This window comes from Culex quinquefasciatus, chromosome 2 (genome assembly GCF_015732765.1).
Source record: "Culex quinquefasciatus strain JHB chromosome 2, VPISU_Cqui_1.0_pri_paternal, whole genome shotgun sequence".
In the NCBI taxonomy this organism is placed as follows: Eukaryota; Metazoa; Arthropoda; class Insecta; order Diptera; family Culicidae; genus Culex; species Culex quinquefasciatus.
In genome coordinates, this window is record NC_051862.1 from 80,955,501 (window position 1) to 80,978,724 (window position 23,224).

Here is a 23,224-nt window from a genome sequence, read left to right on the forward strand (position 1 = left end):
TTGGCCATAGCCTCTTCCCCACTAATAACCCGGTAGGCCTGCTCAACTGCCTGCCAATGTCGAGGTTGCTGCTGAGGCGCCGGCTACTGCGGAGGAAGCCAGATCCTGTGGTGGAGTTACTCCTTCGGAGCAACCTGCTTACCCTTCGTGGACTGCTGCTCAGATTGCTGCTGCTGGTCGTCCTTTTGGCTTTTTGGCGATGTTGCGCCACTCAATCTTTTTCCAGTTCAGTTTCTGTGGTTCTGTTTCGATGTAAATTTTGCGGTAGCGTTTTTTGGAATCTTTGCCACTTTTTGCATTTGTTGTTTGATGCAACTTAACTGCGCCGTGGACACGTTCCCCGTGGAAATTTCCGAAACGCCCATCGTGGGGATTATTTCTGGTAGGTTTGAATTGGATTTATCTATTTCGGCGGCCACTACTGATGTTTTCGTGACCAGGGGCATCTTGTTGATGATGGTGTTAGGTGTAATGATTCGAGGTTTCGGTGGAGGAGAAATCTTCGACAGAACTTGGTAGCAACTGGGAGGACCAGTTATTTGATCTCTGTCGGTTGCGGTTGTGATGCGTCGTTGCTGGTGCTGCCGCATAATTTGGCTCATAAGGTTCTGCTATTGGAAACGGAACCATCTTCGGCCTTCGGTGTTGATTTTTATTCTTTTCATCGAGTAGCAACAACAAAATTATTTCGATCAGCTGTTGATGTTTACGATCGTTTAGGCTTGATTGTCTCACGCATACACTGACGTGACACATGACAGTAATGGGTTTGTATTGGTATGTTTGGGTTGCGCTTCGGCATCAGCTCACCAGGCAGCGCTGGCGGCGTCGCCGTGATTTGGTGATTTGATGAAGGACGATGGATTTCAAAAATAATTTGTATGGAGAGTCACGTCTGTTTGTCTGTGGTACAGCCATCCCTCATATTCGGAACAGTTTGCAGATCGGCCAATGTTCAAAAAATCATAGAAAATCAATAATTGAACTTAATGATTCGCTTTTACCTTCATATGAAAGCTTTTCTTGCGATCTTTCGAATGCTGTATCGAACAACTGCAAATTTTAACTTGCAGCTGTTGATGTTTACGATCGTTTAGGCTTGATTGTCTCACGCATACACTGACGTGACACATGACAGTAATGGGTTTGTATTGGTATGTTTGGGTTGCGCTTCGGCATCAGCTCACCAGGCAGCGCTGGCGGCGTCGCCGTGATTTGGTGATTTGATGAAGGACGATGGATTTCAAAAATAATTTGTATGGAGAGTCACGTCTGTTTGTCTGTGGTACAGCCATCCCTCATATTCGGAACAGTTTGCAGATCGGCCAATGTTCAAAAAATCATAGAAAATCAATAATTGAACTTAATGATTCGCTTTTACCTTCATATGAAAGCTTTTCTTGCGATCTTTCGAATGCTGTATCGAACAACTGCAAATTTTAACTTTTATATCAAGTTTTTGAAGATAAACTTTGACCCTTGAAATCCACAACTTCGGAACACTTTTTTCTTACGGATGTAAACAAACTTTGATTTTCTCCAGGAGTACATATTTTCTACAAAATAATGACTTCACACACTAGAAACAATGAAACTAAAGCTTAATAATGTTTTATAAATGGTCTGATAAACTTTTTTGTGAAAATATCTGTTAAATTCAGGTGTTCCACAATTGTGGGAGGCATAATAACATCCCACAATTATGGAACAGGCAATTTAGAGGCAGTGTTTTGCAGCTTTGAACAAAACAGTCTCGAAATGCAGTTTTTTATTCAAAAAGAACTCCTTTTGCTAGTGAAATAGCAAGAGAATGTCCAAATAAAGGTCCTAAAAATAGAAGGGTCACCAAAAAAGATTCATTTGGCTATTGACAAATTATCACAAAAGTGTTCCGAATTTGTGGGTGTTCCGAATATGTGGGATGACTGTATACTGTATAGTTGCTACCATATTGAAGGATTATATTGAGGACACACACTGACGTAATTTTGCTGAAAACATTCCGTGCTTGGATTAACTGATTACCGCAGCCAGTTTGATTATGTCGGGAGCGGTATGGTAATTTTAACCCACCAATATGGAGAGAAAGATACTGATTTCGTAACTGCAATTTTTTGGAAGCATGGTACATTCTATAATACTTGCGTTTACATTCACCAAAAAGCCACAGTTAACTTTAAAAGCAGATTTTTTAGCAAATATTCTTAAAATTACCAAGGTCGGGCTTTCAGTGTGAATATTTTAAATATTGCACGTACTGCCCAAAAATACACGCAATGCAAAAAATCGCTTGCAGCTACAATCATTTTACTTTGCAAATTGCACATTGCCTATTTGAATTAAAATGGAAAAGTAATCAATTTTTTAGTTTCAACGTTTGGTTTAATCGAGAAATTAAAAGTGAGAGTGTGTGTCAAAATGGAGTTAACCCTTCTCCCTGGTTAAACTTTCTGTGCAGCTGCTGTGAAGGTTCCCATGGCACTTTGAAAAATTTAACTCAATGTTGCACGCTCACATTCTCACTTTTAATTTCTCGATAGTAAGTGTGAGTCCCTTGTAAAAAGTGACAGTTCATCACTTTTTAGTTTGACTTTGCCCAACCAACGAGGTACAAATTAAAAAGTTCAAGATGGTTTGTCAGAGACATAACCGAAAGACATAGGACCAAACAATTTGAATGAGTTTTTGGATTGCTAGTGAAATCTGGAATAAGATTATTTTATTTTGTTACATAGATTTGTCGGCAAAATTGTCATAAATGTTCTCCCAAGGTGAACCTTCTTTGAGGGCACCGGCAACTCCAGGTTAGGGCCACTACGGTCGAAATGTCAATTTTCATGTACAGTATCAAAACCAAGAATTTTGATACCCATATTGCCAAAACTCGTATGGTTCTGTAAAAGGGCCTCGGGGGAACCTGCTTTGAGATCACTGGCCACTTCAGGTTGAGGCCACTACTGTCGAAATGGCCATTATTATGTTCAGTATCAAAAACCATGAATTTTGATACCCATATTGCCAATACTCTTATGGTTCTGTAAAAGGCCTTCCGGGCCCCGGGGGAACCTGCTTTAAGATCACCGACCACTTCAGGGTGTGGCCACTACTGTCGAAATGGCCATTATCATGTTCAGTATCAAAAACCATGAATTTTGATACCCATATTGCCACAACTCGTATGGTTCTGTAAATGTCCCCCCAGGCCCTGAGGGAACCTTCTTTGAGGGCACCGGCCACTCCAGGTTGTGGCCACTACTGTCAAAATGGCCATTTTTATGTTCAGTATCAAAAACCATGAATTTTGATACCCATATTGCCAATACTCTTATGGTTCTGTAAACACTGTCGAAATGGCCATTTTCATGTTCAGTATCAAAAACCATGAATTTCGATATCCATATTACCAAAACTCGTATGGTTCTGTAAAAGGCCCTCCGGGCCCCGTGAGAACCTGCTTTAAGATCACCGGCCACTCCAGGTTGTGGCCACTACTGTCGAAATGGCCATTTTCATGTTCAGTATCAAAAACCATGAATTTCGATATCCATATTGCCAAAACTCGTATGGTTCTGTAAAAGGCCCTCCGGGCCTCGGGGGAGCCTGTTTGAGATCACTGGCCACTTCAGGTTGAGGCCACTACTGTCGAAATGGCCATTATTATGTTCAGTATCAAAAACCATGAATTTTGATACCCATATTGCCAATACTCTTATGGTTCTGTAAACACTGTCGAAATGGCCATTTTCATGTTCAGTATCAAAAACCATGAATTTCGATATCCATATTGCCAAAACTCGTATGATTCTGTAAAAGGCCCTCCGGGCCCCGGGGGAACCTGCTTTAAGATCACCGGCCACTCCAGGGTGTGGCCACTACTGTCGAAATGGCCATTTTCATGTTAAGTATCAAAAACCATGAAGTTCGATATCCATATTGCCAAAACTCGTATGATTCTGTAAATGTAAATGTAAATGGCCATTATCATGTTCAGTATCTAAAACCATGAATTTTGATACCCATATTGCCACAACTCGTATGGTTCTATAAATGTTCCCCCGGGCTCCGGGGGAACCTGCTTCGAGGGCACCGGTCACTCCAGGTTTTTTCCACCACTGTCGAATTGGCCATTTTTCATGAGAACCGCCGCATCATAGCAACTTCCACCGGTCCGCTTCGCTCGAATTTCCTCCTTCTGCTGCTGCTGGTTCTGCCTTCTGGTTGCTGGTCCTCTTCTTCTATTGGCTGCAGCTGCTGCTGCTCCGCGCCGGCCCGACGTGCATTTTTGGAGTGCTCGTTCCAAAATGACTTGCTTTTGCGAAATTTTCTGCTTAAATAGCGGCACAGCCGGAGAACGGCACAAAAGGGGCGCGGCCTCGAATGCATACGCTCGCTCTGATTGGTCATCTGTCCGATTTGTACTGAATAATTACTCATTTTGATTGCATGTTTTAAGTGCTTTAACTATGTTTAGTCAAACTATCTATGTAGTTAAACGATAGCTGAAGTCTTTCTCTTTCGATTGGTGGTCCAACCGTCTGGATTGATTCACAGGGAAAAAAGATATAAGCGTTCAAAATGTCCCCTTTTTTAACGCTTAAAAGTGACGCTTTGGATCGAATTTCTGAACTGGCCCCCCAATATAGTAAGTAGAGACATAGTCCTATGTCAAAAAGTGTTAAACGAAAAAGTGTCCAACCACCGGGGATTGATTGTAGAAATTCTGAATCTCTAATCTCATTATTTTTAATTTCATTATTTTATTTAAAATATAAGCTTTATCTAGGGTAAAGCCACTCTCATCAAAGAGCCCTAGGCACCATCGGGCACTTTTCAGGCACCATCGGGCACGTTCAGGCACGAGCTCGGGCACCTTTCACACTGAATTTGACAATTGGGCCCTAAAATGAAGCTTAGATTGCTGATATTATTGTTTACAGCGATAAAACTTATTTTTCTGAGTACAATGACCCTTTGTACGACCACAAAGAGTTTAAAATGGATTTTTAAATCAATTTTGAAAAATTAATCTCGAGAAGGACCTTGGCAGAAAAGCTCCTACTTGACAGCTCGTTCCAAGGGGACCATAGTTAATCCATCGAAAAAATGTTGTCTTGTCAAAAAAAAATTTTGCATTAAAATGAAAAAAAGTGATCAGAAATGGTTTTTAATCGTGTTTTTTAACGTTGTACATAAAAATTGACATAGGGCTTTAGTACCCAATTGGAAAAGTAATTTAAAAATATCAAAGTAAGCAAGATTCTGTCCCGAACATTTCAAATTTTAACAAACATTTATTTTAGGTTACAACATAAGGCTTTCTAGTCAGAAACTTACCAACACATTCAAAGTATGTTAACATTACAGCTGGACGATTGTTTGCATCAGGTTTCCTATCTCTTTCTAGCAAAATTTTTTTGTCAGGCGACTTCTAGCTGGTTTTTTTGACTGACCGCTCGATATGTCAGCCAACATACTTCGCAGGGCTGTGACAGCTCGAGCTCGATCATTGTTTGCATCAGAACACTGTGACGAGAAGTTCGTCATTATTGAGTTAAATTGTATTTTTTTCACTGGGCCTAGAAAGCCTTATAGGCTTATATTCTATGGTAAAAACGCTTTCAGAGCCGAACAGTTATTCTTTTAAATGCTGGAAGGTTACTTGCTGTGACCATGGGCTGTAAATATATTTAAATCTTTTAAGACTTCCCAGCCACGGCGTTCTAGCAGGATTCTAGCAGAGTTCTAACAGAGGTGGATATTCTAACAGCCTTTTAGCAGAAAAGTTACATGGTTCTAGCAGGATTCTGACAGAATCAGCTCTGCTAGAATATTTCGTGACTGGGTTTTATTGAATCTTTGGCAAGTTCTTGATCGTGTAACCGCCCTAATCGAAAATCGCCGTGCGACACATTTCAAACTCAGATGGCGCATCGCATAGTTGTTGCTCTTGTTTACCTCGCTGGCAACCCTGCCTCAGTTTGACGTTATGTAATCGAATCTGCTGGAGTCGCATCTGTCAAAATTCATGCGCTTTCTCAAAATAACGTAACACGAGTGGAAAACTGAAGAACAATTTGCCGATTTTTAACCGGAATAAAACGGAATCTTTACAGAACTTGCAGCAATGCTGAAGCTACGTGCCGTGCTCGGTCTTACCCGTGCCAGTTTGCGTCACATTTCTTCCACCGGGGGCGTCCGGAACGCGGAAGCCGCCGTTGCCTCATCGGCGGACAAACTGACGATTCCCGTTCCGGAGGGTGTCGATAAGCCGGCCAACCCAAAGCTGGTCTCGATTGTGGACAACATTGCCGCCCTGAACCTGCTCGAAGTTTCCGAACTGAGTGGGCTGCTCAAGAAGCGATTGAACCTGCCCGATGCTGCCCTGATGCCGGCCGGATTTGCCGCCGCTCCGATGGCGGCCGCACCCGTCGACGAAGAGGAAGCCGCCCCGAAGGTGGTCAAGACGAGCTTTAAGGTGAAACTGGTTAAGTTCGACGAGAAGCAGAAGGTGGCGCTAATCAAGGAGGTCAAGAACCTGCTCGAGGGCATGAACCTGGTCCAGGCGAAAAAGTTCGTCGAAAGTGCGCCCACGATTGTGAAAGAGGACATTCCCAAGGAAGAGGCCGAGAAGCTTAAGGAAGCGTTCACCAAAGTTGGAGCAGTCATCGAGATAGAGTAACGGGAGGGGCTGAATTTCCAAAGGAAAGGTTTTGTTTGATTTAAGGATTGTGTAGTGAATAAACAACTAAAAACTAATCTTGAATTTATCAAATTAACGCAAAGAAACTTCTCAGAGCTAACTGATAGATAAAGCAATGCATTGACCATGCAACCAGCACTGATCATCAATTAACATTGTCTATTTTACAATATTCAGTTGATAAAAAAGAATTTTACCAACGTAAAAAAAAACATTTATTTTGCACACGACGGGATTCGAACCCGGGCACACACGCTCAAAATCACCCAAAAAACACGATTCCCTTTTGTTTGCATCAGCATTCAAAACACAAAAGCAACATTCAAATTCAAAGAGAGAAAAACGTTCTCACATCTTCATCCACCCCAAACAAACAGCACAAAAGTCCTTCCAGATCAGCCAAACTTTGTCAACGATCATACCATGTTGAAAACACCGGTTCTTGTCCGATCACCGAAGTTAAGCAACATCGGGCGCGATTAGTACTTAGATGGGTGACCGCTTGGGAACGTCGCGTGTCGTTGGCATTTTTGCTATTTTGCACCATGATATCGCGGTTGATTATCAATTTTCTATGTCTATTTTACAATATTCAGTTGATAAAAAAGAATTTTACCAACGGAAAAAAAACTTTTATTTTGTCCACGACGGGATTCGAACCCAGGCACATACGCTCAAAATCACCCCAAAAAACACGATTCCCTTTTGTTTGCATCAAAGCACACACAAAAGCAACATTCAAATTCAAAGAGAGAAAAACGTTCTCCCATCTTCACCCACCCCAAACAAACAGCACAAAAGTCCTTCCAGAACAGCCAAACTTTGTCAACGATCATACCATGTTGAAAACACCGGTTCTCGTCCGATCACCGAAGTTAAGCAACATCGGGCGCGATTAGTACTTAGATGGGTGACCGCTTGGGAACGTCGCGTGTCGTTGGCATTTTTGCTATTTTGCACCATGAAATCGCGATTGATTATCAATTTTCAATGTCTTTTTTACAATATTCAGTTGATAAAAAAGAATTTTACCAACGAAAAAAAAAAACTTTTATTTTGCCCACGACGGGATTCGAACCCAGGCACACACGCTCAAAATCACCCCAAAAAAACACGATTCCCTTTTGTTTGCATCAGCATTCAAAACACAAAAGCAACATTCAAATTCAAAGAAAGAAAAACGTTCTCCCATCTTCACCCACCCCAAACAAACAGCACAAAAGTCCTTCCAGAACAGCCAAACTTTGTCAACGATCATACCATGTTGAAAACACCGGTTCTCGTCCGATCACCGAAGTTAAGCAACATCGGGCGCGATTAGTACTTAGATGGGTGACCGCTTGGGAACGTCGCGTGTCGTTGGCATTTTTGCTATTTTGCACCATGAAATCGCGATTGATTATCAATTTTCAATGTCTTTTTTACAATATTCAGTTGATAAAAAAGAATTTTACCAACGAAAAAAACTTTTATTTTGCCCACGACGGGATTCGAACCCAGGCACACACGCTCAAAATCACCCCAAAAAAACACGATTCCCTTTTGTTTGCATCAGCATTCAAAACACAAAAGCAACATTCAAATTCAAAGAAAGAAAAACGTTCTCCCATCTTCACCCACCCCAAACAAACAGCACAAAAGTCCTTCCAGAACAGCCAAACTTTGTCAACGATCATACCATGTTGAAAACACCGGTTCTCGTCCGATCACCGAAGTTAAGCAACATCGGGCGCGATTAGTACTTAGATGGGTGACCGCTTGGGAACGTCGCGTGTCGTTGGCATTTTTGCTATTTTGCACCATGAAATCTCGATTGATTATCATTTTTCAATGTCTTTTTTACAATATTCAGTTGATAAAAAAGAATTTTACTAACGGAAAAAAAACTTGTATTTTGTCCACCGACAGGATTCGAACCCAGGCACACACGCTCAAAATCACCCCAAAAAAACACGATTCCCTTTTGTTTGCATCAGCATTCAAAACACAAAAGCAACATTCAAATTCAAAGAGAGAAAAACTTTCTCCCATCTTCACCCACCCCAAACAAACAGCACAAAAGTCCTTCCAGAACAGCCAAACTTTGTCAACGATCATACCATGTTGAAAACACCGGTTCTCGTCCGATCACCGAAGTTAAGCAACATCGGGCGCGATTAGTACTTAGATGGGTGACCGCTTGGGAACGTCGCGTGTCGTTGGCATTTTTGCTATTTTGCACCATGAAATCGCGATTGATTATCAATTTTCAATGTCTTTTTTACAATATTCAGTTGATAAAAAAGAATTTTACCAACGAAAAAAAAAACTTTTATTTTGCCCACGACGGGATTCGAACCCAGGCACACACGCTCAAAATCACCCCAAAAAAACACGATTCCCTTTTGTTTGCATCAGCATTCAAAACACAAAAGCAACATTCAAATTCAAAGAAAGAAAAACGTTCTCCCATCTTCACCCACCCCAAACAAACAGCACAAAAGTCCTTCCAGAACAGCCAAACTTTGTCAACGATCATACCATGTTGAAAACACCGGTTCTCGTCCGATCACCGAAGTTAAGCAACATCGGGCGCGATTAGTACTTAGATGGGTGACCGCTTGGGAACGTCGCGTGTCGTTGGCATTTTTGCTATTTTGCACCATGAAATCGCGATTGATTATCAATTTTCAATGTCTTTTTTACAATATTCAGTTGATAAAAAAGAATTTTACTAACGGAAAAAAAACTTTTATTTTGTCCACCGACAGGATTCGAACCCAGGCACACACGCTCAAAATCACCCCAAAAAAACACGATTCCCTTTTGTTTGCATCAGCATTCAAAACACAAAAGCAACATTCAAATTCAAAGAGAGAAAAACGTTCTCCCATCTTCACCCACCCCAAACAAACAGCACAAAAGTCCTTCCAGAACAGCCAAACTTTGTCAACGATCATACCATGTTGAAAACACCGGTTCTCGTCCGATCACCGAAGTTAAGCAACATCGGGCGCGATTAGTACTTAGATGGGTGACCGCTTGGGAACGTCGCGTGTCGTTGGCATTTTTGCTATTTTGCACCATGAAATCGCGATTGATTATCAATTTTCAATGTCTTTTTTACAATATTCAGTTGATAAAAAAGAATTTTACTAACGGAAAAAAAACTTTTATTTTGTCCACCGACAGGATTCGAACCCAGGCACACACGCTCAAAATCACCCCAAAAAAACACGATTCCCTTTTGTTTGCATCAGCATTCAAAACACAAAAGCAACATTCAAATTCAAAGAGAGAAAAACTTTCTCCCATCTTCACCCACCCCAAACAAACAGCACAAAAGTCCTTCCAGAACAGCCAAACTTTGTCAACGATCATACCATGTTGAAAACACCGGTTCTCGTCCGATCACCGAAGTTAAGCAACATCGGGCGCGATTAGTACTTAGATGGGTGACCGCTTGGGAACGTCGCGTGTCGTTGGCATTTTTGCTATTTTGCACCATGAAATCGCGATTGATTATCAATTTTCAATGTCTTTTTTACAATATTCAGTTGATAAAAAAGAATTTTACCAACGAAAAAAAACTTTTATTTTGCCCACGACGGGATTCGAACCCAGGCACACACGCTCAAAATCACCCCAAAAAAACACGATTCCCTTTTGTTTGCATCAGCATTCAAAACACAAAAGCAACATTCAAATTCAAAGAAGAAAAACGTTCTCCCATCTTCACCCACCCCAAACAAACAGCACAAAAGTCCTTCCAGAACAGCCAAACTTTGTCAACGATCATACCATGTTGAAAACACCGGTTCTCGTCCGATCACCGAAGTTAAGCAACATCGGGCGCGATTAGTACTTAGATGGGTGACCGCTTGGGAACGTCGCGTGTCGTTGGCATTTTTGCTATTTTGCACCATGAAATCGCGATTGATTATCAATTTTCAATGTCTTTTTTACAATATTCAGTTGATAAAAAAGAATTTTACTAACGGAAAAAAAACTTTTATTTTGTCCACCGACAGGATTCGAACCCAGGCACACACGCTCAAAATCACCCCAAAAAAACACGATTCCCTTTTGTTTGCATCAGCATTCAAAACACAAAAGCAACATTCAAATTCAAAGAGAGAAAAACGTTCTCCCATCTTCACCCACCCCAAACAAACAGCACAAAAGTCCTTCCAGAACAGCCAAACTTTGTCAACGATCATACCATGTTGAAAACACCGGTTCTCGTCCGATCACCGAAGTTAAGCAACATCGGGCGCGATTAGTACTTAGATGGGTGACCGCTTGGGAACGTCGCGTGTCGTTGGCATTTTTGCTATTTTGCACCATGAAATCGCGATTGATTATCAATTTTCAATGTCTTTTTTACAATATTCAGTTGATAAAAAAGAATTTTACCAACGAAAAAAACTTTTATTTTGCCCACGACGGGATTCGAACCCAGGCACACACGCTCAAAATCACCCCAAAAAAACACGATTCCCTTTTGTTTGCATCAGCATTCAAAACACAAAAGCAACATTCAAATTCAAAGAGAAAAACGTTCTCCCATCTTCACCCACCCCAAACAAACAGCACAAAAGTCCTTCCAGAACAGCCAAACTTTGTCAACGATCATACCATGTTGAAAACACCGGTTCTCGTCCGATCACCGAAGTTAAGCAACATCGGGCGCGATTAGTACTTAGATGGGTGACCGCTTGGGAACGTCGCGTGTCGTTGGCATTTTTGCTATTTTGCACCATGAAATCGCGATTGATAATCAATTTTCAATGTCTTTTTTACAATATTCAGTTGATAAAAAAGAATTTTACCAACGAAAAAAAAACTTTTATTTTGTCCACCGACAGGATTCGAACCCAGGCACACACGCTCAAAATCACCCCAAAAAAACACGATTCCCTTTTGTTTGCATCAGCATTCAAAACACAAAAGCAACATTCAAATTCAAAGAGAGAAAAACGTTCTCCCATCTTCACCCACCCCAAACAAACAGCACAAAAGTCCTTCCAGAACAGCCAAACTTTGTCAACGATCATACCATGTTGAAAACACCGGTTCTCGTCCGATCACCGAAGTTAAGCAACATCGGGCGCGATTAGTACTTAGATGGGTGACCGCTTGGGAACGTCGCGTGTCGTTGGCATTTTTGCTATTTTGCACCATGAAATCGCGATTGATTATCAATTTTCAATGTCTTTTTACAATATTCAGTTGATAAAAAGAATTTTACCAACGGAAAAAAACTTTTATTTTGTCCACGACGGGATTCGAACCCAGGCACACACGCTCAAAATCACCCCAAAAACACGATTCCCTTTTGTTTGCATCAGCATTCAAAACACAAAAGCAACATTCAAATTCAAAGAGAGAAAACGTTCTCCCATCTTCACCCACCCCAAACAAACAGCACAAAAGTCCTTCCAGAACAGCCAAACTTTGTCAACGATCATACCATGTTGAAAACACCGGTTCTCGTCCGATCACCGAAGTTAAGCAACATCGGGCGCGATTAGTACTTAGATGGGTGACCGCTTGGGAACGTCGCGTGTCGTTGGCATTTTTGCTATTTTGCACCATGAAATCGCGATTGATTATCATTTTTCAATGTCTGTTTTACAATATTCAGTTGATAAAAAAGAATTTTACCAACGGAAAAAAAAAACTTTTATTTTGCCCACGACGGGATTCGAACCCAGGCACACACGCTCAAAATCACCCAAAAAACACGATTCCCTTTTGTTTTCATCAGCATTCAAAACACAAAAGCAACATTCAAATTCAAAGAGAAAAAACGTTCTCCCATCTTCACCCACCCCAAACAAACAGCACAAAAGTCCTTCCAGAACAGCCAAACTTTGTCAACGATCATACCATGTTGAAAACACCGGTTCTCGTCCGATCACCGAAGTTAAGCAACATCGGGCGCGATTAGTACTTAGATGGGTGACCGCTTGGGAACGTCGCGTGTCGTTGGCATTTTTGCTATTTTGCACCATGAAATCGCGATTGATTATCAATTTTCAATGTCTTTTTTACAATATTCAGTTGATAAAAAAGAATTTTACTAACGGAAAAAAAACTTTTATTTTGTCCACCGACGGGATTCGAACCCAGGCACACACGCTCAAAATCACCCCAAAAAAACACGATTCCCTTTTGTTTGCATCAGCATTCAAAACACAAAAGCAACATTCAAATTCAAAGAGAGAAAAACGTTCTCCCATCTTCACCCACCCCAAACAAACAGCACAAAAGTCCTTCCAGAACAGCCAAACTTTGTCAACGATCATACCATGTTGAAAACACCGGTTCTCGTCCGATCACCGAAGTTAAGCAACATCGGGCGCGATTAGTACTTAGATGGGTGACCGCTTGGGAACGTCGCGTGTCGTTGGCATTTTTGCTATTTTGCACCATGAAATCGCGATTGATTATCAATTTTCAATGTCTTTTTACAATATTCAGTTGATAAAAAGAATTTTACCAACGGAAAAAAACTTTATTTTGTCCACGACGGGATTCGAACCCAGGCACACACGCTCAAAATCACCCCAAAAACACGATTCCCTTTTGTTTGCATCAGCATTCAAAACACAAAAGCAACATTCAAATTCAAAGAGAAAAACGTTCTCCCATCTTCACCCACCCCAAACAAACAGCACAAAAGTCCTTCCAGAACAGCCAAACTTTGTCAACGATCATACCATGTTGAAAACACCGGTTCTCGTCCGATCACCGAAGTTAAGCAACATCGGGCGCGATTAGTACTTAGATGGGTGACCGCTTGGGAACGTCGCGTGTCGTTGGCATTTTTGCTATTTTGCACCATGAAATCGCGATTGATTATCAATTTTCAATGTCTTTTTTACAATATTCAGTTGATAAAAAGAATTTTACCAACGGAAAAAAACTTTATTTTGCCCACGACGGGATTCGAACCCAGGCACACACGCTCAAAATCACCCAAAAAACACGATTCCCTTTTGTTTTCATCAGCATTCAAAACACAAAAGCAACATTCAAATTCAAAGAGAAAAAAATATTCTCCCATCTTCATCCACCCCAAACAAACAGCACAAAAGTCCTTCCAGAACAGCCAAACTTTGTCAACGATCATACCATGTTGAAAACACCGGTTCTCGTCCGATCACCGAAGTTAAGCAACATCGGGCGCGATTAGTACTTAGATGGGTGACCGCTTGGGAACGTCGCGTGTCGTTGGCATTTTTGCTATTTTGCACCATGAAATCGCGATTGATTATCATTTTTCAATGTCTGTTTTACAATATTCAGTTGATAAAAAAGAATTTTACCAACGGAAAAAAAAAACTTTTATTTTGCCCACGACGGGATTCGAACCCAGGCACACACGCTCAAAATCACCCAAAAAACACGATTCCCTTTTGTTTTCATCAGCATTCAAAACACAAAAGCAACATTCAAATTCAAAGAGAAAAACGTTCTCCCATCTTCACCCACCCCAAACAAACAGCACAAAAGTCCTTCCAGAACAGCCAAACTTTGTCAACGATCATACCATGTTGAAAACACCGGTTCTCGTCCGATCACCGAAGTTAAGCAACATCGGGCGCGATTAGTACTTAGATGGGTGACCGCTTGGGAACGTCGCGTGTCGTTGGCATTTTTGCTATTTTGCACCATGAAATCGCGATTGATTATCATTTTTCAATGTCTGTTTTACAATATTCAGTTGATAAAAAAGAATTTTACCAACGGAAAAAAAAAACTTTTATTTTGCCCACGACGGGATTCGAACCCAGGCACACACGCTCAAAATCACCCAAAAAACACGATTCCCTTTTGTTTTCATCAGCATTCAAAACACAAAAGCAACATTCAAATTCAAAGAGAAAAAAATATTCTCCCATCTTCATCCACCCCAAACAAACAGCACAAAAGTCCTTCCAGAACAGCCAAACTTTGTCAACGATCATACCATGTTGAAAACACCGGTTCTCGTCCGATCACCGAAGTTAAGCAACATCGGGCGCGATTAGTACTTAGATGGGTGACCGCTTGGGAACGTCGCGTGTCGTTGGCATTTTTGCTATTTTGCACCATGAAATCGCGATTGATTATCAATTTTCAATGTCTTTTTACAATATTCAGTTGATAAAAAGAATTTTACCAACGGAAAAAACTTTATTTTGCCCACGACGGGATTCGAACCCAGGCACACACGCTCAAAATCACCCCAAAAAAACACGATTCCCTTTTGTTTGCATCAGCATTCAAAACACAAAAGCAACATTCAAATTCAAAGAGAGAAAAACGTTCTCCCATCTTCACCCACCCCAAACAAACAGCACAAAAGTCCTTCCAGAACAGCCAAACTTTGTCAACGATCATACCATGTTGAAAACACCGGTTCTCGTCCGATCACCGAAGTTAAGCAACATCGGGCGCGATTAGTACTTAGATGGGTGACCGCTTGGGAACGTCGCGTGTCGTTGGCATTTTTGCTATTTTGCACCATGAAATCGCGATTGATTATCATTTTTCAATGTCTGTTTTACAATATTCAGTTGATAAAAAAGAATTTTACCAACGGAAAAAAAAAACTTTTATTTTGCCCACGACGGGATTCGAACCCAGGCACACACGCTCAAAATCACCCAAAAAACACGATTCCCTTTTGTTTGCATCAGCATTCAAAACACAAAAGCAACATTCAAATTCAAAGAGAAAAATATTCTCCCATCTTCACCCACCCCAAACAAACAGCACAAAAGTCCTTCCAGAACAGCCAAACTTTGTCAACGATCATACCATGTTGAAAACACCGGTTCTCGTCCGATCACCGAAGTTAAGCAACATCGGGCGCGATTAGTACTTAGATGGGTGACCGCTTGGGAACGTCGCGTGTCGTTGGCATTTTTGCTATTTTGCACCATGAAATCGCGATTGATTATCAATTTTCAATGTCTGTTTTACAATATTCAGTTGATAAAAAAGAATTTTACCAACGGAAAAAAAAAACTTTTATTTTGCCCACGACGGGATTCGAACCCAGGCACACACGCTCAAAATCACCCCAAAAACACGATTCCCTTTTGTTTGCATCAGCATTCAAAACACAAAAGCAACATTCAAATTCAAAGAGAAAAAACGTTCTCCCATCTTCACCCACCCCAAACAAACAGCACAAAAGTCCTTCCAGAACAGCCAAACTTTGTCAACGATCATACCATGTTGAAAACACCGGTTCTCGTCCGATCACCGAAGTTAAGCAACATCGGGCGCGATTAGTACTTAGATGGGTGACCGCTTGGGAACGTCGCGTGTCGTTGGCATTTTTGCTATTTTGCACCATGAAATCGCGATTGATTATCAATTTTCAATGTCTTTTTACAATATTCAGTTGATAAAAAGAATTTTACCAACGGAAAAAAACTTTATTTTGCCCACGACGGGATTCGAACCCAGGCACACACGCTCAAAATCACCCCAAAAAAACACGATTCCCTTTTGTTTGCATCAGCATTCAAAACACAAAAGCAACATTCAAATTCAAAGAGAGAAAAATATTCTCCCATCTTCACCCACCCCAAACAAACAGCACAAAAGTCCTTCCAGAACAGCCAAACTTTGTCAACGATCATACCATGTTGAAAACACCGGTTCTCGTCCGATCACCGAAGTTAAGCAACATCGGGCGCGATTAGTACTTAGATGGGTGACCGCTTGGGAACGTCGCGTGTCGTTGGCATTTTTGCTATTTTGCACCATGAAATCGCGATTGATAATCAATTTTCAATGTCTTTTTTACAATATTCAGTTGATAAAAAAGAATTTTACCAACGAAAAAAAAACTTTTATTTTGCCCACGACGGGATTCGAACCCAGGCACACACGCTCAAAATCACCCCAAAAAAACACGATTCCCTTTTGTTTGCATCAGCATTCAAAACACAAAAGCAACATTCAAATTCAAAGAGAAAAAAATATTCTCCCATCTTCATCCACCCCAAACAAACAGCACAAAAGTCCTTCCAGAACAGCCAAACTTTGTCAACGATCATACCATGTTGAAAACACCGGTTCTCGTCCGATCACCGAAGTTAAGCAACATCGGGCGCGATTAGTACTTAGATGGGTGACCGCTTGGGAACGTCGCGTGTCGTTGGCATTTTTGCTATTTTGCACCATGAAATCGCGATTGATTATCAATTTTCAATGTCTTTTTTACAATATTCAGTTGATAAAAAAGAATTTTACCAACGGAAAAAACTTTTATTTTGCCCACGACGGGATTCGAACCCAGGCACACACGCTCAAAATCACCCCAAAAAAACACGATTCCCTTTTGTTTGCATCAGCATTCAAAACACAAAAGCAACATTCAAATTCAAAGAGAGAAAAACGTTCTCCCATCTTCACCCACCCCAAACAAACAGCACAAAAGTCCTTCCAGAACAGCCAAACTTTGTCAACGATCATACCATGTTGAAAACACCGGTTCTCGTCCGATCACCGAAGTTAAGCAACATCGGGCGCGATTAGTACTTAGATGGGTGACCGCTTGGGAACGTCGCGTGTCGTTGGCATTTTTGCTATTTTGCACCATGAAATCGCGATTGATTATCAATTTTCAATGTCTTTTTACAATATTCAGTTGATAAAAAGAATTTTACCAACGGAAAAAAACTTTATTTTGCCCACGACGGGATTCGAACCCAGGCACACACGCTCAAAATCACCCCAAAAACACGATTCCCTTTTGTTTGCATCAGCATTCAAAACACAAAAGCAACATTCAAATTCAAAGAGAGAAAACGTTCTCCCATCTTCACCCACCCCAAACAAACAGCACAAAAGTCCTTCCAGAACAGCCAAACTTTGTCAACGATCATACCATGTTGAAAACACCGGTTCTCGTCCGATCACCGAAGTTAAGCAACATCGGGCGCGATTAGTACTTAGATGGGTGACCGCTTGGGAACGTCGCGTGTCGTTGGCATTTTTGCTATTTTGCACCATGAAATCGCGATTGATTATCAATTTTCAATGTCTGTTTTACAATATTCAGTTGATAAAAAAGAATTTTACCAACGGAAAAAAAAAACTTTTATTTTGCCCACGACGGGATTCGAACCCAGGCACACACGCTCAAAATCACCCAAAAAACACGATTCCCTTTTGTTTGCATCAGCATTCAAAACACAAAAGCAACATTCAAATTCAAAGAGAAAAAAATATTCTCCCATCTTCACCCACCCCAAACAAACAGCACAAAAGTCCTTCCAGAACAGCCAAACTTTGTCAACGATCATACCATGTTGAAAACACCGGTTCTCGTCCGATCACCGAAGTTAAGCAACATCGGGCGCGATTAGTACTTAGATGGGTGACCGCTTGGGAACGTCGCGTGTCGTTGGCATTTTTGCTATTTTGCACCATGAAATCGCGATTGATTATCAATTTTCAATGTCTTTTTTACAATATTCAGTTGATAAAAAAGAATTTTACCAACGAAAAAACTTTTATTTTGCCCACGACGGGATTCGAACCCAGGCACACACGCTCAAAATCACCCCAAAAACACGATTCCCTTTTGTTTGCATCAGCATTCAAAACACAAAAGCAACATTCAAATTCAAAGAGAGAAAATATTCTCCCATCTTCACCCACCCCAAACAAACAGCACAAAAGTCCTTCCAGAACAGCCAAACTTTGTCAACGATCATACCATGTTGAAAACACCGGTTCTCGTCCGATCACCGAAGTTAAGCAACATCGGGCGCGATTAGTACTTAGATGGGTGACCGCTTGGGAACGTCGCGTGTCGTTGGCATTTTTGCTATTTTGCACCATGAAATCGCGATTGATTATCAATTTTCAATGTCTTTTTTACAATATTCAGTTGATAAAAAAGAATTTTACCAACGGAAAAAAACTTTATTTTGCCCACGACGGGATTCGAACCCAGGCACACACGCTCAAAATCACCCCAAAAACACGATTCCCTTTTGTTTGCATCAGCATTCAAAACACAAAAGCAACATTCAAATTCAAAGAGAAAAATTCTCCCATCTTCACCCACCCCAAACAAACAGCACAAAAGTCCTTCCAGAACAGCCAAACTTTGTCAACGATCATACCATGTTGAAAACACCGGTTCTCGTCCGATCACCGAAGTTAAGCAACATCGGGCGCGATTAGTACTTAGATGGGTGACCGCTTGGGAACGTCGCGTGTCGTTGGCATTTTTGCTATTTTGCACCATGAAATCGCGATTGATTATCATTTTTCAATGTCTGTTTTACAATATTCAGTTGATAAAAAAGAATTTTACCAACGAAAAAAAAACTTTAATTTTGCCCACGACGGGATTCGAACCCAGGCACACACGCTCAAAATCACCCCAAAAAAACACGATTCCCTTTTGTTTGCATCAGCATTCAAAACACAAAAGCAACATTCAAATTCAAAGAGAGAAAAACGTTCTCCCATCTTCACCCACCCCAAACAAACAGCACAAAAGTCCTTCCAGAACAGCCAAACTTTGTCAACGATCATACCATGTTGAAAACACCGGTTCTCGTCCGATCACCGAAGTTAAGCAACATCGGGCGCGATTAGTACTTAGATGGGTGACCGCTTGGGAACGTCGCGTGTCGTTGGCATTTTTGCTATTTTGCACCATGAAATCGCGATTGATTATCAATTTTCAATGTCTTTTTTACAATATTCAGTTGATAAAAAAGAATTTTACCAACGAAAAAAACTTTATTTTGCCCACGACGGGATTCGAACCCAGGCACACACGCTCAAAATCACCCCAAAAACACGATTCCCTTTTGTTTGCATCAGCATTCAAAACACAAAAGCAACATTCAAATTCAAAGAGAGAAAACGTTCTCCCATCTTCACCCACCCCAAACAAACAGCACAAAAGTCCTTCCAGAACAGCCAAACTTTGTCAACGATCATACCATGTTGAAAACACCGGTTCTCGTCCGATCACCGAAGTTAAGCAACATCGGGCGCGATTAGTACTTAGATGGGTGACCGCTTGGGAACGTCGCGTGTCGTTGGCATTTTTGCTATTTTGCACCATGAAATCGCGATTGATTATCAATTTTCAATGTCTGTTTTACAATATTCAGTTGATAAAAAAGAATTTTACCAACGGAAAAAAAAAACTTTTATTTTGCCCACGACGGGATTCGAACCCAGGCACACACGCTCAAAATCACCCCAAAAAAACACGATTCCCTTTTGTTTGCATCAGCATTCAAAACACAAAAGCAACATTCAAATTCAAAGAGAGAAAAACGTTCTCCCATCTTCACCCACCCCAAACAAACAGCACAAAAGTCCTTCCAGAACAGCCAAACTTTGTCAACGATCATACCATGTTGAAAACACCGGTTCTCGTCCGATCACCGAAGTTAAGCAACATCGGGCGCGATTAGTACTTAGATGGGTGACCGCTTGGGAACGTCGCGTGTCGTTGGCATTTTTGCTATTTTGCACCATGAAATCGCGATTGATTATCAATTTTCAATGTCTTTTTTACAATATTCAGTTGATAAAAAAGAATTTTACCAACGAAAAAAACTTTTATTTTGCCCACGACGGGATTCGAACCCAGGCACACACGCTCAAAATCACCCCAAAAAAACACGATTCCCTTTTGTTTGCATCAGCATTCAAAACACAAAAGCAACATTCAAATTCAAAGAGAGAAAACGTTCTCCCATCTTCACCCACCCCAAACAAACAGCACAAAAGTCCTTCCAGAACAGCCAAACTTTGTCAACGATCATACCATGTTGAAAACACCGGTTCTCGTCCGATCACCGAAGTTAAGCAACATCGGGCGCGATTAGTACTTAGATGGGTGACCGCTTGGGAACGTCGCGTGTCGTTGGCATTTTTGCTATTTTGCACCATGAAATCGCGATTGATTATCAATTTTCAATGTCTTTTTACAATATTCAGTTGATAAAAAGAATTTTACCAACGGAAAAAACTTTTATTTTGCCCACGACGGGATTCGAACCCAGGCACACACGCTCAAAATCACCCCAAAAACACGATTCCCTTTTGTTTGCATCAGCATTCAAAACACAAAAGCAACATTCAAATTCAAAGAGAAAAAAATATTCTCCCATCTTCATCCACCCCAAACAAACAGCACAAAAGTCCTTCCAGAACAGCCAAACTTTGTCAACGATCATACCATGTTGAAAACACCGGTTCTCGTCCGATCACCGAAGTTAAGCAACATCGGGCGCGATTAGTACTTAGATGGGTGACCGCTTGGGAACGTCGCGTGTCGTTGGCATTTTTGCTATTTTGCACCATGAAATCGCGATTGATAATCAATTTTCAATGTCTTTTTTACAATATTCAGTTGATAAAAAAGAATTTTACCAACGAAAAAAAAACTTTAATTTTGCCCACGACGGGATTCGAACCCAGGCACACACGCTCAAAATCACCCCAAAAAAACACGATTCCCTTTTGTTTGCATCAGCATTCAAAACACAAAAGCAACATTCAAATTCAAAGAGAGAAAAACGTTCTCCCATCTTCACCCACCCCAAACAAACAGCACAAAAGTCCTTCCAGAACAGCCAAACTTTGTCAACGATCATACCATGTTGAAAACACCGGTTCTCGTCCGATCACCGAAGTTAAGCAACATCGGGCGCGATTAGTACTTAGATGGGTGACCGCTTGGGAACGTCGCGTGTCGTTGGCATTTTTGCTATTTTGCACCATGAAATCGCGGTTGATTATCAATTTTCATGTCTATTTTACAATATTCAGTTGATAAAAAGAATTTTACCAACGGAAAAAACTTGTATTTTGCCCACGACGGGATTCGAACCCAGGCACACACGCTCAAAATCACCCCAAAAAAACACGATTCCCTTTTGTTTGCATCAGCATTCAAAACACAAAAGCAACATTCAAATTCAAAGAGAGAAAAACGTTCTCCCATCTTCACCCACCCCAAACAAACAGCACAAAAGTCCTTCCAGAACAGCCAAACTTTGTCAACGATCATACCATGTTGAAAACACCGGTTCTCGTCCGATCACCGAAGTTAAGCAACATCGGGCGCGATTAGTACTTAGATGGGTGACCGCTTGGGAACGTCGCGTGTCGTTGGCATTTTTGCTATTTTGCACCATGAAATCGCGATTGATAATCAATTTTCAATGTCTTTTTTACAATATTCAGTTGATAAAAAAGAATTTTACCAACGAAAAAAAAACTTTAATTTTGCCCACGACGGGATTCGAACCCAGGCACACACGCTCAAAATCACCCCAAAAAAACACGATTCCCTTTTGTTTGCATCAGCATTCAAAACACAAAAGCAACATTCAAATTCAAAGAGAGAAAAATATTCTCCCATCTTCACCCACCCCAAACAAACAGCACAAAAGTCCTTCCAGAACAGCCAAACTTTGTCAACGATCATACCATGTTGAAAACACCGGTTCTCGTCCGATCACCGAAGTTAAGCAACATCGGGCGCGATTAGTACTTAGATGGGTGACCGCTTGGGAACGTCGCGTGTCGTTGGCATTTTTGCTATTTTGCACCATGAAATCGCGATTGATTATCATTTTTCAATGTCTGTTTTACAATATTCAGTTGATAAAAAAGAATTTTACCAACGAAAAAAAAACTTTAATTTTGCCCACGACGGGATTCGAACCCAGGCACACACGCTCAAAATCACCCCAAAAAAACACGATTCCCTTTTGTTTGCATCAGCATTCAAAACACAAAAGCAACATTCAAATTCAAAGAGAGAAAAATATTCTCCCATCTTCACCCACCCCAAACAAACAGCACAAAAGTCCTTCCAGAACAGCCAAACTTTGTCAACGATCATACCATGTTGAAAACACCGGTTCTCGTCCGATCACCGAAGTTAAGCAACATCGGGCGCGATTAGTACTTAGATGGGTGACCGCTTGGGAACGTCGCGTGTCGTTGGCATTTTTGCTATTTTGCACCATGAAATCGCGATTGATTATCATTTTTCAATGTCTGTTTTACAATATTCAGTTGATAAAAAAGAATTTTACCAACGGAAAAAAAAAACTTTTATTTTGCCCACGACGGGATTCGAACCCAGGCACACACGCTCAAAATCACCCCAAAAACACGATTCCCTTTTGTTTGCATCAGCATTCAAAACACAAAAGCAACATTCAAATTCAAAGAGAAAAAAATATTCTCCCATCTTCATCCACCCCAAACAAACAGCACAAAAGTCCTTCCAGAACAGCCAAACTTTGTCAACGATCATACCATGTTGAAAACACCGGTTCTCGTCCGATCACCGAAGTTAAGCAACATCGGGCGCGATTAGTACTTAGATGGGTGACCGCTTGGGAACGTCGCGTGTCGTTGGCATTTTTGCTATTTTGCACCATGAAATCGCGATTGATTATCAATTTTCAATGTCTTTTTTACAATATTCAGTTGATAAAAAAGAATTTTACCAACGAAAAAAACTTTATTTTGCCC

At 41.0% G+C, this 23,224-nt stretch overlaps 1 protein-coding gene and 39 non-coding genes across 40 annotated transcripts; all 40 read left to right on the plus strand.

The window, feature by feature from the left end:
* Window positions 1-6,002: 6,002 nt before the first annotated feature.
* LOC6051562 (39S ribosomal protein L12, mitochondrial) lies at window positions 6,003-6,756 on the plus strand. Its single transcript, XM_001867945.2, has one exon. It carries the CDS (start codon window positions 6,125-6,127, stop codon window positions 6,677-6,679), a length of 555 nt encoding a protein of 184 aa, XP_001867980.2. The 5' UTR covers window positions 6,003-6,124; the 3' UTR covers window positions 6,680-6,756.
* Window positions 6,757-7,108: 352 nt separating this feature from the next.
* Window positions 7,109-7,227, plus strand: LOC119768171. Its single transcript, XR_005277988.1, has one exon. It is a non-coding gene; the product is annotated as a 5S ribosomal RNA (ribosomal RNA).
* Window positions 7,228-7,524: 297 nt separating this feature from the next.
* LOC119768220 lies at window positions 7,525-7,643 on the plus strand. The gene has a single exon (XR_005278031.1). It is a non-coding gene; the product is annotated as a 5S ribosomal RNA (ribosomal RNA).
* Window positions 7,644-7,946: 303 nt separating this feature from the next.
* On the plus strand, window positions 7,947-8,065 carry LOC119768236. Its single transcript, XR_005278042.1, has one exon. It is a non-coding gene; the product is annotated as a 5S ribosomal RNA (ribosomal RNA).
* Window positions 8,066-8,364: 299 nt separating this feature from the next.
* On the plus strand, window positions 8,365-8,483 carry LOC119768247. Its single transcript, XR_005278053.1, has one exon. It is a non-coding gene; the product is annotated as a 5S ribosomal RNA (ribosomal RNA).
* A 302-nt stretch (window positions 8,484-8,785) lies between these two features.
* Window positions 8,786-8,904, plus strand: LOC119768258. Its single transcript, XR_005278064.1, has one exon. It is a non-coding gene; the product is annotated as a 5S ribosomal RNA (ribosomal RNA).
* A 302-nt stretch (window positions 8,905-9,206) lies between these two features.
* On the plus strand, window positions 9,207-9,325 carry LOC119768116. The gene has a single exon (XR_005277932.1). It is a non-coding gene; the product is annotated as a 5S ribosomal RNA (ribosomal RNA).
* A 302-nt stretch (window positions 9,326-9,627) lies between these two features.
* Window positions 9,628-9,746, plus strand: LOC119768128. Its single transcript, XR_005277945.1, has one exon. It is a non-coding gene; the product is annotated as a 5S ribosomal RNA (ribosomal RNA).
* A 302-nt stretch (window positions 9,747-10,048) lies between these two features.
* Window positions 10,049-10,167, plus strand: LOC119768140. The gene has a single exon (XR_005277957.1). It is a non-coding gene; the product is annotated as a 5S ribosomal RNA (ribosomal RNA).
* A 299-nt stretch (window positions 10,168-10,466) lies between these two features.
* LOC119768152 lies at window positions 10,467-10,585 on the plus strand. The gene has a single exon (XR_005277969.1). It is a non-coding gene; the product is annotated as a 5S ribosomal RNA (ribosomal RNA).
* Window positions 10,586-10,887: 302 nt separating this feature from the next.
* LOC119768164 lies at window positions 10,888-11,006 on the plus strand. Its single transcript, XR_005277981.1, has one exon. It is a non-coding gene; the product is annotated as a 5S ribosomal RNA (ribosomal RNA).
* A 297-nt stretch (window positions 11,007-11,303) lies between these two features.
* LOC119768173 lies at window positions 11,304-11,422 on the plus strand. The gene has a single exon (XR_005277989.1). It is a non-coding gene; the product is annotated as a 5S ribosomal RNA (ribosomal RNA).
* Window positions 11,423-11,724: 302 nt separating this feature from the next.
* On the plus strand, window positions 11,725-11,843 carry LOC119768184. The gene has a single exon (XR_005277996.1). It is a non-coding gene; the product is annotated as a 5S ribosomal RNA (ribosomal RNA).
* Window positions 11,844-12,138: 295 nt separating this feature from the next.
* On the plus strand, window positions 12,139-12,257 carry LOC119768196. Its single transcript, XR_005278008.1, has one exon. It is a non-coding gene; the product is annotated as a 5S ribosomal RNA (ribosomal RNA).
* A 300-nt stretch (window positions 12,258-12,557) lies between these two features.
* On the plus strand, window positions 12,558-12,676 carry LOC119768207. The gene has a single exon (XR_005278019.1). It is a non-coding gene; the product is annotated as a 5S ribosomal RNA (ribosomal RNA).
* Window positions 12,677-12,978: 302 nt separating this feature from the next.
* On the plus strand, window positions 12,979-13,097 carry LOC119768218. Its single transcript, XR_005278030.1, has one exon. It is a non-coding gene; the product is annotated as a 5S ribosomal RNA (ribosomal RNA).
* A 293-nt stretch (window positions 13,098-13,390) lies between these two features.
* LOC119768221 lies at window positions 13,391-13,509 on the plus strand. Its single transcript, XR_005278032.1, has one exon. It is a non-coding gene; the product is annotated as a 5S ribosomal RNA (ribosomal RNA).
* Window positions 13,510-13,805: 296 nt separating this feature from the next.
* Window positions 13,806-13,924, plus strand: LOC119768227. Its single transcript, XR_005278033.1, has one exon. It is a non-coding gene; the product is annotated as a 5S ribosomal RNA (ribosomal RNA).
* Window positions 13,925-14,223: 299 nt separating this feature from the next.
* LOC119768228 lies at window positions 14,224-14,342 on the plus strand. Its single transcript, XR_005278034.1, has one exon. It is a non-coding gene; the product is annotated as a 5S ribosomal RNA (ribosomal RNA).
* Window positions 14,343-14,643: 301 nt separating this feature from the next.
* LOC119768229 lies at window positions 14,644-14,762 on the plus strand. The gene has a single exon (XR_005278035.1). It is a non-coding gene; the product is annotated as a 5S ribosomal RNA (ribosomal RNA).
* Window positions 14,763-15,058: 296 nt separating this feature from the next.
* On the plus strand, window positions 15,059-15,177 carry LOC119768230. The gene has a single exon (XR_005278036.1). It is a non-coding gene; the product is annotated as a 5S ribosomal RNA (ribosomal RNA).
* Window positions 15,178-15,476: 299 nt separating this feature from the next.
* Window positions 15,477-15,595, plus strand: LOC119768231. The gene has a single exon (XR_005278037.1). It is a non-coding gene; the product is annotated as a 5S ribosomal RNA (ribosomal RNA).
* A 300-nt stretch (window positions 15,596-15,895) lies between these two features.
* Window positions 15,896-16,014, plus strand: LOC119768232. Its single transcript, XR_005278038.1, has one exon. It is a non-coding gene; the product is annotated as a 5S ribosomal RNA (ribosomal RNA).
* Window positions 16,015-16,311: 297 nt separating this feature from the next.
* On the plus strand, window positions 16,312-16,430 carry LOC119768233. The gene has a single exon (XR_005278039.1). It is a non-coding gene; the product is annotated as a 5S ribosomal RNA (ribosomal RNA).
* Window positions 16,431-16,731: 301 nt separating this feature from the next.
* Window positions 16,732-16,850, plus strand: LOC119768234. Its single transcript, XR_005278040.1, has one exon. It is a non-coding gene; the product is annotated as a 5S ribosomal RNA (ribosomal RNA).
* Window positions 16,851-17,149: 299 nt separating this feature from the next.
* Window positions 17,150-17,268, plus strand: LOC119768235. Its single transcript, XR_005278041.1, has one exon. It is a non-coding gene; the product is annotated as a 5S ribosomal RNA (ribosomal RNA).
* Window positions 17,269-17,562: 294 nt separating this feature from the next.
* Window positions 17,563-17,681, plus strand: LOC119768237. The gene has a single exon (XR_005278043.1). It is a non-coding gene; the product is annotated as a 5S ribosomal RNA (ribosomal RNA).
* Window positions 17,682-17,982: 301 nt separating this feature from the next.
* Window positions 17,983-18,101, plus strand: LOC119768238. The gene has a single exon (XR_005278044.1). It is a non-coding gene; the product is annotated as a 5S ribosomal RNA (ribosomal RNA).
* A 295-nt stretch (window positions 18,102-18,396) lies between these two features.
* LOC119768239 lies at window positions 18,397-18,515 on the plus strand. Its single transcript, XR_005278045.1, has one exon. It is a non-coding gene; the product is annotated as a 5S ribosomal RNA (ribosomal RNA).
* Window positions 18,516-18,808: 293 nt separating this feature from the next.
* LOC119768240 lies at window positions 18,809-18,927 on the plus strand. The gene has a single exon (XR_005278046.1). It is a non-coding gene; the product is annotated as a 5S ribosomal RNA (ribosomal RNA).
* A 301-nt stretch (window positions 18,928-19,228) lies between these two features.
* On the plus strand, window positions 19,229-19,347 carry LOC119768241. Its single transcript, XR_005278047.1, has one exon. It is a non-coding gene; the product is annotated as a 5S ribosomal RNA (ribosomal RNA).
* A 295-nt stretch (window positions 19,348-19,642) lies between these two features.
* On the plus strand, window positions 19,643-19,761 carry LOC119768242. The gene has a single exon (XR_005278048.1). It is a non-coding gene; the product is annotated as a 5S ribosomal RNA (ribosomal RNA).
* A 303-nt stretch (window positions 19,762-20,064) lies between these two features.
* On the plus strand, window positions 20,065-20,183 carry LOC119768243. The gene has a single exon (XR_005278049.1). It is a non-coding gene; the product is annotated as a 5S ribosomal RNA (ribosomal RNA).
* Window positions 20,184-20,481: 298 nt separating this feature from the next.
* LOC119768244 lies at window positions 20,482-20,600 on the plus strand. The gene has a single exon (XR_005278050.1). It is a non-coding gene; the product is annotated as a 5S ribosomal RNA (ribosomal RNA).
* A 295-nt stretch (window positions 20,601-20,895) lies between these two features.
* On the plus strand, window positions 20,896-21,014 carry LOC119768245. Its single transcript, XR_005278051.1, has one exon. It is a non-coding gene; the product is annotated as a 5S ribosomal RNA (ribosomal RNA).
* Window positions 21,015-21,315: 301 nt separating this feature from the next.
* LOC119768246 lies at window positions 21,316-21,434 on the plus strand. The gene has a single exon (XR_005278052.1). It is a non-coding gene; the product is annotated as a 5S ribosomal RNA (ribosomal RNA).
* A 297-nt stretch (window positions 21,435-21,731) lies between these two features.
* On the plus strand, window positions 21,732-21,850 carry LOC119768248. The gene has a single exon (XR_005278054.1). It is a non-coding gene; the product is annotated as a 5S ribosomal RNA (ribosomal RNA).
* A 301-nt stretch (window positions 21,851-22,151) lies between these two features.
* Window positions 22,152-22,270, plus strand: LOC119768249. Its single transcript, XR_005278055.1, has one exon. It is a non-coding gene; the product is annotated as a 5S ribosomal RNA (ribosomal RNA).
* Window positions 22,271-22,571: 301 nt separating this feature from the next.
* Window positions 22,572-22,690, plus strand: LOC119768250. The gene has a single exon (XR_005278056.1). It is a non-coding gene; the product is annotated as a 5S ribosomal RNA (ribosomal RNA).
* A 301-nt stretch (window positions 22,691-22,991) lies between these two features.
* LOC119768251 lies at window positions 22,992-23,110 on the plus strand. Its single transcript, XR_005278057.1, has one exon. It is a non-coding gene; the product is annotated as a 5S ribosomal RNA (ribosomal RNA).
* Window positions 23,111-23,224: the final 114 nt, after the last annotated feature.